The 16,228-nt window shown below is 38.2% G+C and overlaps 1 protein-coding gene across 2 annotated transcripts; it reads right to left on the bottom strand.

The window, feature by feature from the left end:
* Positions 1–8,363: 8,363 nt before the first annotated feature.
* On the bottom strand, positions 8,364–13,583 carry LOC111332941 (uncharacterized). Of its 2 annotated transcripts, XM_022938430.2 has the most exons (7): positions 13,395–13,583; positions 12,347–12,497; positions 11,897–12,087; positions 11,707–11,786; positions 10,694–10,892; positions 10,309–10,529; positions 8,364–9,408 (listed from the first exon to the last, which is right to left on the bottom strand). In XM_022938430.2, the coding sequence occupies exons 1-7, from the start codon at positions 13,466–13,468 to the stop codon at positions 8,951–8,953; spliced, it is 1,374 nt and encodes a 457-aa protein (XP_022794165.2). In that variant the 5' UTR covers positions 13,469–13,583; the 3' UTR covers positions 8,364–8,950. The 2 variants fall into 2 exon arrangements, with proteins under 2 accessions (XP_022794165.2, XP_088612137.1); XM_088756011.1 differs by lacking the exon at positions 11,897–12,087 and having other exon boundaries at positions 8,827–9,408; positions 13,395–13,573.
* Between the last annotated feature and the right edge of the window lie 2,645 nt (positions 13,584–16,228).

The following is a 16,228-nucleotide window of genomic DNA, read 5'->3' as shown; positions in this document are numbered from 1 at the left end:
AGTTGGAGGGCAATTATTAGTGGCCATAACTGGCCTTCCAAACCGGTCTTAAAACTTGTATAGGCCTTGGTTTTATCAACTATAAGTTGATGAAAATGGAGCTACGCTATTGGTGGAAACATAGTAACGAGAAAAACAAGAATAAATTAGTTGAATGAGAAACGTTCGCTGATACCGTTGGGATTAAGAGTTAAAAGTGCCGATTTTAAAGATGAATGTTTGTTTCTAGAGTTTTGCGGTTTTCCGAACTGCTTAGATGTAAAGGAAAGCCGCACACTGCCTTATATTGCACAGAATGAATGATTAGGCAAATCAAAGTGTCTTGCGACTGGTTTGGATGTGTCCTTGTCATTCTACTGTACGTCGCGAAGGTGTTCTCGGAATTGGTTACCTGATCGTCTTCCTGTTTCACCAATGTCATCTTAGAGAACGATGTTTTCGTTTTGTCACGAGCAGGGAACAAAGAATAAATTCTGAGTCCCCAAAAAAAACCAACCTCAGACCTTCGGATTCCGCGCTCCGATGCTCTAACACTTAGCCACAGAGACTCTGAGTGGTGAGCAAGGTGCATTACGAAGTTTATGACACGTGTCCTGCATACTGCTAGGATCCGGCAATGTCGATAGTGCCATGTTTTGTAAATAGAATAAGAAGAATGGTTTTTGAGCTCGGTAGAGAGATAGAGAAAGATATTTTTCGTCTTGTCACGAGCGTGAACAAGTAAATATGTAAATACAAAACATGAAGCTATCGACATTGCCGAATCCGATCGAGCAGTATGCAGGACACGTGTCATCCATGAACTTCGTAATGGACCTTGCTCACCATAGATTCTCTGTAGCTCGAGGGTAGAGCATCCGAGCGCAGAATCCGAAGGTCTGAGGTTCGATTCTTCATGGGGGCTCGGAATTTATTCTTTGTTCCGCGCTCGTGACAAGACGAAAAACACCTCTCTATTTCTCTATAATTTGGATATATCAACAAAGTTGAAATGGTAAATTGACCACCGTAATGATTACAAAAGCTGACGTTTCGAGCGTTAGCCCTTCGTCGGAGCTCTTCTACCGAGCTCAAAAACTTACTAAGTTGATAGTGTAAATTGGCCACCGTAAAGAGTTTAAAAGCTCACGTTTTGAGCGTTGTGTGTGTGTGTGTTTTTATGCAGAAAATGGAGCTACGCTTTTGGTGTGAACATCGTAACAAGAATAACATGAATAAATTAGTTGAATGAGAAGCGTTCGTTGATACCGTGGGGATTATGAATTAAGGGTGCCGATTTGAAAGATAAATGTTTGTTCTAGAGTTTTGCGGCTTTCCGAACTGCTTAGATGTAAAGGAAGCCGCAGACTGCCTTATGAGATACAATGAAATATATGAAGTTCATATATTTCATTGTATCTCATTTATCACTTTCACGGGTTTCAGTACGAATCAACTTAACGGCCTGCTCCCAGTTGGCTTGTTAGCTCAATTGGTAGAGCGCTGCACTAGTATCGCAGAGGTCAGTGGTTCGAATCCCGTACAGGCCTGGTTTTTTTTTAGGTCTGATTTTCGCTGTTGCCTAAATAGCGCTATCTACTGCGAGGATCGTGCATCATATGTAGACTGCCTTATGATGCATAGAATGATTAGGCAGATCAAGGTGTCTTGCGACTGGTTTGGATGCATCGTTGTCATTCCTCTCTACGTCGCGAAGGTGTTCTTGGAATCGGTCCCCTGATCATCTTCCTGTTTCACCAATGTAATATTTTTGCAATAAGAGCAGGTTATGCAATTGTTTTACTAGCTGGAAATAAGTTCAGCGTGACAACTACAGGAAGAGGCAATGAGTCGATCTGGGTTATTAGGTCTGTTGAGTAAAAATAAATACAAGAAGTTCTACGATTGATGATGGTGAGATTTTTTGCAGTGGCCGGTTGGAGTTTGAGACGACCTGAGGCAAGATTGACGAGCTAAGATTGACGAGTGTTTGATATCAGTGAGAGGACATATTACAGTTTGGCATGGCGGTGCGTATCTCTGACGTAACAAAAGTTGTATAGATAAATAGCCACACGTTTAATGCCACAAAGCGAAAGCACATTTACTTTATTAGGCAGATGGACGTCATGATGTAGATGTTAAGCTTTATAGATGTGATTCGACTGAAAATAAGTAATTGCTACGAATATCTTAGTACATAATATAACAACAACAAGAACAACGACAAAAAACTAAATGAGATAGAAACGAACTCACGATTTGTGATGTAACCAGGTCCGGTAGTAAAACTCTTAATAAAAGCAATCCGGCGCTTGCAAAAACTAACGAAACGACTGACTTGGTTAAGATCAAATAGCAACGACAATTATCTAACGAAAAAAAAAAAGGCGAATACTAGTAAAAACGTAAAGAAAGAGCTACCATCGTTACTTACTTCTAACATAACCTCGCGCTTAAACGCGAATTTAATTGAATGGAAAGAGAACGTTACTATAGTAGTACAGCAGAAAATACGATATAAAATATTTCGAATTTGCGTGAAAATAAATAGATTCTGAAATGCAAATTCTAGTTGCTACAAGCGGTATTTGATCAATTTCTCAGAACTATCATGGCACTAAAACTACGCGAGGAAGAAAGCTACATACTCAGCAGCCTCAGAAGAATAGACATCTTCGTTCAGTCAACATTGGAGGGTAAGAGAAAGACTTAACATTCTGGATCCTGTGGGGAGAGCAGCTCAAGGGAGCTGGGCTATCCAAAGGTGGGTGCACAATGATCTGGTAAACTGCTTGTGGCACATAGACTCCAACCAAAAATTGATAAGAGGGAGTTTTGCTATTCATGGCTTTAACGTTAGCCTCGTAAAATAAAACAATTACCGATTTGAATAGCACAACCAGCAACCTCACACATGGTGCTTTTCAGTCTTCCGAGTTAGAGGAGATCGTGGGGTTGAGAATTACGATGCTGCCAGATTTATGATTTTAAATCATAGACGTTATGGAAGAGATTAATTAGGAGAGAGTTTTTTAACGGTTAGAATTTATTTATTTATTTATTTATTAAGCTTCGCCGACCGGCAGGGACACCACAACAGCTTGCGCCAATTACTGCGGGCCCAGTAAATCCACCCATCCCACCCCAGGGGAGGACATCCATCACACAGTAATCTCGTGCGTGGGAAATTAACGTCTCCTGCCCCTAACTCTACAGGAGACGGGACCTCCATTTATTCGTCCCTATCCGAGAAGACTAGAATATCTAACCATTTCTTGATGATATAGAAAGGTAGAAAATTCTTCTTAATTATTTTAAGACCCTGAGTGTTGGTCCGGCCGGGGCTCGAACCCTCGACCTGCCGCCCAGTAGTCCAGCGCTCTATCCGTAACATCTTAGAATAACAAGATTGTGGAGAGGGGATATCCGAAAAGTCACTTGTTACTTGTTAGAAATAGTCAAGCATTTAGGAACCAAGGAGTAAAACAGAAATTCGCGTCTCCACTTTGCTTTCCTTCACCACATCGACATGGCCTTGTATTAAAAGAATTCGCTGCCTAATGGAATTACCATGGGAAAAGGAATTCTATAAAGAGTGTTCCACTCGCCCTGTGGAGCTATGGACTGGTTTCCTTGAAAGGCCATGGTTGAATTGTCGACTTACACAGCTCTGAAATTGATTATGAAGCTCTATGTGAAGACTATCCAGATGGTGTCCTTGTTTTTCCAGGAAGCCACTTTGTTCTTACTAATCAATATATGTCATTTCTTTATGCAGAGATTGATCTATCTATCACTGATGGCGATTCTGAAATGACTCACTTCTGTAATGTACGCTCTGGAATTCAAGAGTTTCCAGTGTAATTGATTTGCACTAAGAAAGGACACAAAAAGGCTATTGAGTGTAGGATTTGGTCTGGGTTTCTCAATTGTGCTATTTGTGGACTACAAATATGGCCTCTCTGATACCCTACCAGTGAAGGAATACAACGATATTAAGGGGAAAAGATAACTTATGATGCAAAACCTTACTAGATTTGGAGGTTGGAAGTATAAATGTAATAGGTATACTTTTTGCTATCTTTCAGTCTCTTATGCCTGTTGAATGTATTCTCACCACTTATGGTCTTCCACCACAGGCATTAGAAAATGCCACATTCTGTATTTCTAGTTCCAGATATAAACCGTTGCAAAATGTGAATGTGTTAGATAAACAAAAAACCTTGCCCCAGACCCTCATTAAAAGAACGGGCAAACAGCAAGCGGCAGTTTGGTTGTCCGGATCCTAGCCATGTTTCGCACACCCTCCTTTCCGCTCGTTTCTGTTGATCGAGAGCCCGGCCCTGGCTAGGAAACAAAATGGTTGCCTTGCAATTAAGAAAGGGCATCTTATAAGGTTATCTACTTGTAACCTTTTGCGGTTGAACTCGCAAGCGAAAAGTAAAAAAATCTTGCGAAAGAAATATGGCAAACTAGCTGTAGATTGGTTGGCGAAATTTGATATGTCTCGTCAGCAGGATTTGGGAAATTCGCTAGTAAGTGATAGCCAACTCGCTGGCAAGGATTGACAAACTCGATGGCTAGACTTGAATGAGCGAGTCAGTGAGAAATAGAAAATTCGCTAAGTAAGTGATCTAAATCGAACATAGCTCTTGATGACTGAGCTTGTAAAAGTTCTCACGCCGTTGTATTTAGGTATTTGAACAGCAATTTAGAAGTTCATTAGCTTTCGACAGTAAAGGCTTTCCTCCAAAAGAGGATATATAGATGTATGAGATCGAGCACCAATGATTTTGTTTTGAAGTGAGTGATCAATACCAATTTTCAGTGCACAACAACATTTAAGTTTTTTTTTGTATCAATTTTAGTCTCGATTTTTCGCGAAAGGTCTCAGGTCAACATATGAGAAACCTACATTAACGATTCGTACTGCAAAGTTGACTTCAAGTACCGGCGGGAATGTTTTGAGAGTAGAGCTGCATAACCATATTTGCATATACAATTACCATTGGTCGAGTGCAAGCTACCATATTATTTTGTTAAGACTACTGTTCTAAGAGGCAACTTAAACAAGAGTTTTCTTTTAAGGGCACTGTTAAGTCGTCTGGCACAAGATTCAAAATAACTCCTTGAGTTCGGTTTTTGTGTGGATTGATTACATCTCGATGGTTGCTGGATAAAATGCAAAGAAGAGAACGACTGTTGTGTGCAGTAGGAACCATATTCCTTGAGCTCTGCCGGTACCATAATTTGTCATTTGTTTTCTTATTTTTGATGGAAGTAGTGGACCCTTCAGCTGCAGATGCTGGTGTTATATTACTCGTTGGATAATTAGTAGACGCGTCTTTCACTACAATTTCTGGTTACCTCGCTGATAAGGTTGAAGTACCTTTTCTTTAAAGAAAACATGGCAAGTGAAAAATTTAGCACCTTTTTGCAACCGTCAGGCCGTCGTCGTACCCTTTTACGCAAACCGCTGTTATCCGTGCATTGGTAATAATCATAGCTGGCTCCCAGTCGTCTATTAGAGCTTCTTGGATCTTCTCTAACTGCAAAACGCCTATTCATTCTTGTTTTTCTCGTCGCCATGTTCTCACCAATAGCGTAGCTCCATTTTCTGCATATAAACCCACACACAACCCACAGTTCTTCCATTCGCTCTGACGAAGGGCTAACGCTCGAAACGTCAGCTTTTTAACTCGTTACGGTGGCCAAATTACAATTTAAACGTCAGTAGTTGATATCACCAAATTACCTCGTTACCCCCATCGACGCAGCACCATAGTTTCCTTGGAAACTTTATTTACTTGGGAATAAGCTACCTAAATTTGACTACTGGCCTTTTACCTTACAACTACGTGAGTATTTTGACACGCTTACTGTTGTCATGATTATTTAAAAGCAAAATTTGCCACCAAAAGATTTGGAGCGATAAACTTCCTTCATTTGAAACTGAAGTTTGTTTTAAAATGTATCAGACTTATAGGTTTAGATGAGTTAATCCAGTACAAATCTAAAAACAAACCTTTTTGGATATTATCCTATTTTCCTTTTCTTTCTTTTCTTCTTAATGTCCTAGCTGTTTCATCTTGTGTTAGACGCTGTCTTACTCGCTAAAAAAGGCAAAGACGATGTGACTATATGAATACCTTTCTAGGTATACACTAAGTTCGACTATTGGCACCTTACTTTGATGTTACATTGGTATTTGACATGCTAAATTGTTGCGAGGTCAATATCATGAAAAGACAGGAAGATGGAAATGTGGGAATCACCGAATTCTCTGGTACCAGAAACTGAGTCCACGTTAGACGGTTTTTCACGATGACCTCTCCCTCTTAGGAGAGGTTGTAGGGTGAAAGGAAGAACAATTTGTTTAAAATACATAATCGGTCAACACACTTTATAAAAAAGATAGTTGAAAATATGTACAGGAGTGAAAACAGAAATAAGTAAATAAGCGATATGTGCACTAACAATAAAGTAGACCAGAATTTCTCTCCGATTCAAGAAGAACTGTCATGGCGGCTGCTGCCCACTGCCTGAGAATTTGTCCTACACTGTGCTGTGCATATGTGAATCATGCTTCTCTTTCTACATTTGACTCTGTAAAATTATTTTTACAAAGACCACGAACACTGCACTACTAACCAAATATTTATTTCCACGGGTTATTTACCTGACGAGAAGTCGTAACAAAGTGAAAAGCGTGAATCCTTGACATGGTATCTGGACCACTTGACCCATCGTGAAAAACACTCGTCGACTGGACAAAACAGACGATATCCATGCAAGGTAATAGGGTCGAAATTACATGTTTCTTGACTCCATAGAAGCTAAAATAGACGCTCAAATCTCTTGTAGTTCGTAAGCTCTTTCCACGTGCAAGACTGATCGTAAATAGGAAAATTAATTTTGAAAATTATTTGTAATTCAAATGAGTTTTCCGACTTCAAAGGCGTGTTCAAAGTAATAGCCACCGAATTCTCCGGTCTGATTTGTTCAATTATGAAACGAAGTAGGATGCCTCGCTTTGGACAGCTCAGTTTCAACTTAAGTAAAGAAGTTCAATGGAGAGCCGGCTGCGAATGTAGTGTGCGTTGTAATTTTAGAAATATCAACTGGACCTTAACTGAGCTTGTATTAAAAACATTTTGCTTGAACGGCATTTTTTAGTCACTACAGAGGTATATAACCTCATTAAATACTGGTTAATCAGTCTTTTGAGGTAAATCGATCTTTTTATTTTTTCATGGGCATTTCGAGTTAACAAGGTGCTGCTGTTTTTCAATCTGCATAAGTGTCGAAACCACCCGTACAGACGAAAGAGCTGTTTTATTTTAATAGCCAGTTGTGCGCTATACACAGATACATATTGCAGTACCTGACTTCATAATAAGGGCAGTTTATTCAGCTCAATACTTTAAAATCGCGCGAAAGATCCTTAGATTTCAGCTTCAAGCTTTACTTAAATACTGCGTAACAAAGTGGCATCAACATACTCATAATTAAATACATATATATAATTTATTAGCGTGAGTTTACACTTAGCAAAATAGCTATTTTACAGGTAAACTCGGTAAGCTCAACAATCCTAACAGTGTACTTTATATGACTACTTAAAAACGAGCGGCACACGCTCGTCGCATCAGATCCTCATTGAAGGTTGGACAGGTGGACTGTGCGAGAACGAACGAACTGGAGTAGACGGGACACATTTTTTGCGCTCATTTTCCATGTCTTCATGTTTACGTTAAACGCATGCTTGAATTTCTTCTGACAAACGCACTCATTACTGGAACACGAATAATTTTAAATAAAACCGTATGTTTAATTAAGGAGAACGGTTACCTTTTTAGTTTGGCGTTTCCTGATCACGTCGTCAACAGGCTCGATTCGTCAGAATTTCTTCTGACAAATCTAGAGAATTTGCCACCCTGTGGCATGGCTAAATGGTCATCTCAATGAATTTCCAATGACCCTTTTAGAACTTCCAGAAGCGGTTAACATGTACTGGTACCTTTTCCCTGTAGTATTCACGCATTATCAGGCGGCAAAAAGATAGTGGCAGTACTCAGGCTTATCAGGTAGGTGTTATCTAGATCTAAAACTAAATTCTCACAACTAATTTACAAGGATAGGTGTAGCAGCTAGAAGGGAGAATTGACAGTCAGACATGGGGAGTAAAAGGGTTATAATATAAAAGGGATATTATTATCATCATTATTATTATATGAAGAACAGTATGGAGAATATGCATACTGATGTTAGAGTGTAAACGGTTAACCCTTTCTGCCTGAACATATAAAATGCGCGATTGTCATGTAGTTGGCAAGACTTACGTGGGCAAATGAACAGAACACGTAATCAAGACAGTCAAATTAATGTAAATGATGAAATTCCTTTAATTCAAACTCCACAGAAATACATGGCTTGGCCATCTGAATTAATCTCTGACAAGAATAATTAGATCACAGCAATGTAATCAATAAGTTAAAATCCAGCAATGAAATATTTACAAAATAATTTACCTCACTCTGGAAACAAAAATTATTATGTATATACAGTTCTGACAATAAAATCTTGTATTCTGGGGTAAAAAACCTTTACAAAAGTTCTTTTGTTTTGAAATTTTGTTAGGCACCCTGTAAAATTTTACTAGCCTGATTTGCATGACTTGAAAGTTCTCTCTATAAATTAGCTTTCAGCTGTTAGAACCCATAAAATTCAATAACTTAATTCCACCCTCTGATACAAACAAGAAAAAGTGCCCTATGAACCATAAAATTAAATCAATCAGTACAATAACCTGAAGAGTATTGCACTTGTGGTTTCATTACTGACTGCGCGATTAAAACTGAATTTAATATTAATAATACAAGAATGATCTTAACTTACATGTATTGTGCTCTTTATATTACAGTTATTACCATGGTCTGTTAACTGACTAAGAGTTCATTCAAATTTGCTATCTTCTTTTAAACTCTTTTATAAGTTGATTTACAGCCGATTTTACCCCATCTTCCCCCAGTAACATTTTGCCATATGAAGTTGCCATGTTACGCACCTCTGGGCTAACCACCTTGACAAGTGCTGAACCAAACGATTCAGCACTGAGTGACCGTGGGTGCCCCACAGATTCACCAACACCCATCCACATGACTTTGTCACCCCAGTAAGACTGATCAAACATAAATGGGCACACAATCTGGGGAACACCACATCTTAGTGCCATACCAACTGTTCCACTACCCCCATGATGCACTACCGATTGGCACAATGGAAAGAGCTTAGAGTGTGGGACATACTCCATGAGACAGTGGATGTTACAGTTCTGAAAGTTTCTGCACAACATTTCCCATGTTTTAAGGAGATTGGAATTGGGGGATAGTTGCAAGAGTGCTTTCTTTCCACATTGAACAAGACCTGAAGAACAAACAAATGAAAAAAGGAGTGCTATTATCTATATGTACTGATGCAATATCAGACAGACAAGTGATGAGAATAAAGAGAAATATCAGTTTGGGGATTATTAGTTGATCCAATACCACATTTTCCAAAATAACTGTTACAACACCAGAATATTGAATGCAAAGAAACAATTTACCTTGAGTGCTACAATGAACCTGTGTTGTGCAATATGTTAACTGAGTTGCTAGGAATAGTTATCCTGCAGTAATTGTGCATGCACTTTAAAATCTATTTATTCAGAGTTAAATGTAATTTGGAGCAAGTTTAGCTAAGGTTATTTAATAAGTAAAGTTTGATGTTATAAAAAACTATATGGTAGTGTAGCATAACACTAACATTACAAGAATTGCATGGCAGATGGTAAGGAGAATAACTACTCACATCTGAGAGTGACTGGGTTACCCTGAATCATACAGTACATCCATTTTGATTGGTTCTTTCTGATGATCTAGACGAAAGACACTTACCCTCCCCCCCCCCCGTATATACTGCATAAAACATATGGATTCTATTTTTAGCGCATTTTTTCTGTAATAGATCACAGAAGACCTCAAAATGTGGTGAGAACATCAGTGACCCACTCCACTGCACCTATAGTCATCTGTGAACTATTATTGATTAGATGCATGGCAATATGCAATCTATTCATTAAATACGGACTTACATTATATTGTCAAAAACATTCTTAATAGGTGGTACAATGTACTTCCCTGAACAAATTGTGCATCCTTGTTACATTATGAGAGAAAAATTTAGAACAATCCTATAAATCACTTGATAAGCAGTACATGTTAACTTAATGTGGAAATAGTGAAAATATATATCAAACCAAATTAATGTGAGTAATACACATACCTTCATTAAGTACACCAAGAAGCTCAACGCAATCAACACTTGAGAAAAACCCCAGCTCTTCCATTGAGCCAAACCCAATGTAAACCGGTCTTTCGCCACTCCCTTTAAAGCCGGAAAAGAAATCTGGCAACGTGCTGTAACCTGAGGCAGGATGGTACACCTTGATGTCATTGATGGGTTCATCTGGGAGTTCCAGAAACCAGTAACCACACAGGACAATGCTGCAAATACAAGGAGATAACTACAGTGGATCTAAAGGGTTAATTTAATTTTCAAAGTGCAACTTACAATAGCCCCCATGGCGCAATCAAAACCCATTCACTAACTCTCTTAATATAACACGAGATAAACCTAGGAAATTGTATTATCAATTACATGAACCTACTTTTCTGGCCAGTATGGAGGCTTCTCAATCACTTGTGGGCTGATCCCATACAGTAAGGTAGTAGACGGGTGGAGTCGGTCATCAGGGGTCAGTTCAGCATAAGGGCACACAGGCAGACCAATACTGTCACAGAATTCACCAAAGTCATCCAAGTAGAGTCTCCACATCCAGTGATCAATGTCACCATAACTCACCTCTCCTGGGGGTCGTAACACAAAACTGCTAAGCTCCTGTGCGTGTGTGAGTGTGTGTATAAAAGTATCCAAAAACTTGTTTCTTAACCCTTTAACTGCCAGAAGTAATTAACATGCTACTTCTCCTTGTAATATCTATACATTATCTGACAAACACGTTATGACAATACAATGAATATATGAAGTTCATATATTTTGAACTGCTGTTGTAGATACGTATGATGCACCATCCTCGCAGTAGAGAGTGCTATTTAAGAAATAGCAAAAATCAGACCTGAAAAAAATCAGGCCTGTACGGGATTCGAACCACTGACCTCTGCGATACTAGTGCAGTGCCCTACCAATTGAGCTAACAAGCCAACTGGGAGCAGGCCAGTTGGCTTGTTAGCTCAATCGGTAGAGTGCTGCACTAGTATCACAGAGGTCATTGGTTCGAATCCCGTACAGGCCTGATTTTTTTCAGGTCTGATTTTCGCTATTGCATAAATAGCGCTCTCTACTGCGAGGATCATGCATCATACATAAGTTATGATAATATTTAAACTCATCATGCAGGAGTTGTTATCTTGATCACCAAATTTTCCACTAACTTGCAAGGATATTTGGGGCAGATCTTGGATAATAACTGAATTGTACTAATAATAACTGAATTGTACTAATAATAACTGAATTGTACTAATAATAACTGAATTGTACTAACTGTACAATTCAGTTATTCTTTTGAGCTGGTTTGATGAAAAGGTGATACACTGAGTAAAACTTAGATGCCAATCACTCTCAAGTGTTACGTAAAAAAACAAGAAAATTCCTAAGAAGCACCTTGTTTTGAGTTTCGAAGTCTATGGTACAAATCTGGATAGGCATCAACAAATTTGCTTTCAAACGTCACTGGTGGAGTTCTGGAACAAATTAAAGAATGTAAAATTTGTAAATAAAAGCATCATTAAGAACTCACAAACAAGCAAATATTTGTGGTTGGATTTTCAAATAGTTTTAAGTTAGTTTTTACCTGGTAACAGCAAATGGAGAAGCTGCCACACATGGTACATCAAAGTATTTTGCAATAAACCACCCCTCACAAGCAAAGAGGTTAAACACAATAGCATCTGCCCCTCGGCAGGCTCGCAAACTCCCATGCATCTCTATGAGACGATCTTGTTGCTGACCCTTGGAGAAACCTCTTCCACTACATACTTGAAGCTTGAAAAGAGTAAATTTTAAGAATTTGACAAGTAAAATAAACTGCAGTTTATATTTCATCATACATCAAGATTCCAAACATTCAGATTTGAACTTATTTCCCCTAAAATGGAGAAACCTCTTCCATTGATTTCAAAATGTCTTTCTCAGTGAATTCAAGAGCTAGCGGCCAAAATATTCCTGTGCTAATTGAGCAATTAGCTAGACCCTCCTTGCCTAATTAACTTAAGTTCTTAGCTCCACCTGTCTCAATTCTTACCTCCAGTTTCTCAAGACTCCGAGGTCCACTGTCTTTTCCAAGGTCATCAACAGCCATAAAATCCACGTCGTACTTTTTGAGAATGCTGTCAAATTTGAGTCTGTGACATGCATGAGTGGCAAGGGTGCAGTTATCTGTGGGGTTGTTTTGTCTAAAGGAAACAATAGATTAAAAAAAGAAAGTCGCTTCACTTTTTGGCTCGGTCGTCGAGTTGAGTAAAAGTTATTCATTTGTCACCACTCGGAAAACACTATAGTACGAGTAATTTTCAAAACACGTTTTCACTTGATCCGGAGGATATCAAAACTAATTTTTTTGGGAAAAAAATTAAACCAAATCAAAAATCAAATACCTAGAATACCTTGAGGAAGGCGCCCTCGAAAAAGACAACAATCAACAGATTGAATATCAAAAAATGTGCGACTTCTGCATATTTCGTTTTAAATTCGCTCATCATGGTTATAGGTTCCTTAGAAATGGGGCAAGCACATTCCTTTTTTAAACCGATATCGATCCAAATAATTCAACAGGCAACGACACACGCTTGATAGCTCATGGAATAAAATTTAGCAAACAGATAAACACGAGCAGTCGTTCGAAACAGAGCACCTCTATCATGGTAAACAAACCATTGTCTGCATAGCAAGTGGTCCCTAAATCAAAGGCAATTTTTTAAAATCATTTTGGGGGACGTTAATCGAAAGAAAAATAACCTGGAAAGTTTACTCTTAAGCGCCCACAAGCAGCCCAAACAAAAAGAATCTCCGGCGAAAAAAACGTGAAATCATAAAAACGAGTGAAATTATATTTTTTTCAGAGTCGTATCATTGTTTTCTTTTCGCTAACGTACACATTAAGTGAAGATAAAAATATTGTCATTCACGTGCCAAATATTATTCTAACTCAATACTAAATACTTAACACACAGCATGACACTGGCAACAAGCCATAATATTTGACAAACGAATATGTATCTGCAACCAGTGTGCAAAGAGGATGGAACAATTACATGCAAGATAAGCTTATTAGCAAGCACTCGAAAACTTACTTGAAGCCGACCGCAAGGGATAAAATAGGAGCAACATCGCCCCTTGAACCTTTGCAGAGGAAAACCACTCTCATCTCTCCTGGGTAGTCAAAGAAATCTCATCAGCTTTTGCGTCTAGAAAAATAAATTACGGTCGCCAAAGTGGACACTAGTTTGAGCGTCACCTAATCTAATTTGCATTTAATTTTTTGTCTCACGCTTAGTAACCAAGCTTTTGAAGAACGCGCGCCAAGTTAACGCAACCCACGTTCCACGCGGAAATAATCATATGATGCACACTGAGATTTTTTCAGTTTATGAAGACAACTTATTGGTCCATTAAAATTGTATTAGGCAACTACTAAATATTCTCGATGCAGCTTTTATTAAGTAAAAGCCTGTGCTAGAGAAGAGAGGGTAGAAAACTTCATCGATCTTGGACAATGAATGAATTGAATGAACCTTGTTCGAGTGCCTTACCAGAATGCAATAAAACAAAGTCTAGACTATATAAGAGTTGCAATCAACATAATAATGAAAAAATCTTGAGGTCTAAAATCAATAGGCCATTGTCGATTATTAAAATTCTACCACGGCTCCGAGGCTTGGGGGAATAAAGCCTCGATGTGATTTCTTTTGTTTTATTCCCCAAGCCTCGGAGCCAAGTTTGAATTATTTTAATATATCGAAAAGGGCCAATGTACTAGGAATCTATAAATATATATACACCTAATTGCAATAAGGTTGTCATAGGAAAAAGCAAAAAGCCAAATAGGAATTAATTAGCATTTAATTATCATTGCTTGCAACATTCATAACACACACGCTTCAGTTTCTTGGTGTCTTGCTAATCGCGGAATTACAGAATTATGTCTTGTTATTGTGAATGACTTCTTAAATAATTGTTAAATTATTAAAATAAGCAAATGTAAATCACATGGCTAATTAATTCCTATTTGGCTTTTTGCTTTTTGCTTTTTTCTATGACAACCTTATTGCAATCAGGTGTATATGTTGTAGTTCAATTTTATACTTGGTTCAAATTTTATTTTCCCTTGTTCTCGGTCATGTTAATGTATGATAATGAGTTTGAAACAAAGGAAAATAAAATTTGAACCAAGGATAAAATTGAACTACAACATATATATCTATAAACTTGAAACTAAGCAGATAATGCTCAGATCATACAAAAATCTATGTTTTACAGGTGGCAACAGGCCCAGCAGCGTCATCCGGTTACATTTTTGTGTAGCTCACCATGCTTTTGAAGTAGTCCAAGGAGGGTGCATTTCTCTCATTGCTACTCAGTTTTGGCCACATCAATGGTCCTAAGGATCTCATAAAGTGTTTGTCATATTTAACTAAGTTGTGCCACGGTTAGATAAAGCCTAAATTGCGTACAGTATAAGATTTTAGGTCATTACTCTTTAAGATGTTTACAACATGAGATTATAGTTTAGTATTTTAAAACCTTGCAATACTATGTTATTGACAACGATGTTGTAGTTTCCTTAACTGACAGAGCCAACTGCCCAGAATTTTTCACAGGTCGTGTAGGTCACGTGTAGGTCACATACGTCAATATAGATTCCATGTTGACATGCGTCTGTTTATTAATATTAAATCACAGATGACGTAAAAATGTGGTACAAACTAAAAGGGGCACACTAATCGCGGCTGAATGTGTCACTGTCTCTGATCGTAGGACAAAAAAAAAACAATAAAAGTGCATGTTTAAGTCAGCTCATTTAACAAATGGTAAACACCACAGCGTACACTATTGAGTTATGGATGCACGCGGGAGGTTGCTAAGCACGAAAGAAGCGTAAGAGTCGCTCGAGGCGATAGCCGAGAGCGACTCTAGCTTCTTGAGTGCTTAGCAAACCTCCCGCGTGCATCCATAACTCAATAGTGTACGCTGTGGTGTTTACCATTTGTTTTATAACATAACATTGATACATTGTAGCTAAAGAGTTCCCGTTTATTTAACAAATCTTACGCGACCAGAAAAAACAAGCGCGCGCGGAAAAATAGTCTTTGCATTTGCTCACGTCAGCAGCGTACACCCATGGGCAAATGGGGGACGCTAAATTGACCAATCAGAGCGCGCGCTTTACTTTGGTTATGTTATAATACTAAATGGTAAATAGGACTCAGATCAAATCAAACTATGTTGGAAACACTCGCCACTAACAAGTGTAACATTAGTTTGTTCATTCTACGTTCTGACCCGATCTGTGTTCTGTTACTTACAGAGAAAACGACACGATAAATCGTAAAATAGGTTGGATGTGGTAGTAACCGTAGATCCATATCTTTATTTCAGAATTCCGCAAAACATAAGTAATGAGATAAGGAATCTGTTATCTTTGTTTACCATGTAGTACTTTATTTCATTGCAAAACCTTCAATCCTCGAACCAACTTGTAAAATATTAGATTATGTGTAATGAATAAAAAGTTCTCCACAGGTCTTTGCATTCAAGACGATTTCTTCCCAAAATATAAGTTCTCCTATAGTCTGAATTGATAAATAAGTACTCTTAATGATAATAATAGTATTTTTCTCGAAATCTACTTTTGGACACAGGTTTAGTTTCTTCGAACCCGATATCAAAGGCGCTATCTCGTGAAGTTTTCAGTGGTTTTCTTCGAACGTGAAAACTTTCCAACCACAAAATGTCATTATTTCAACTACGAAAGATAAAAACACCCAAATGAAAAAACTGAGGACGATTTGGGTTGGAGAGAATTGATACCAATTGTAAATGACAGTCTGTCAAAATTCAGAAGGCGAAACTTTTCGTAAGATAGCGCCTTGGAGCGAGAATAAAAAGCAATGTACACTTACAAAGT

Source organism: Stylophora pistillata, chromosome 4 (assembly GCF_964205215.1).
Source record: "Stylophora pistillata chromosome 4, jaStyPist1.2, whole genome shotgun sequence".
Taxonomy (NCBI): Eukaryota; Metazoa; Cnidaria; class Anthozoa; order Scleractinia; family Pocilloporidae; genus Stylophora; species Stylophora pistillata.
The sequence above is the reverse complement of the archived record's forward strand: the minus strand, read 5'-3'. Positions and strand labels throughout refer to the sequence as shown.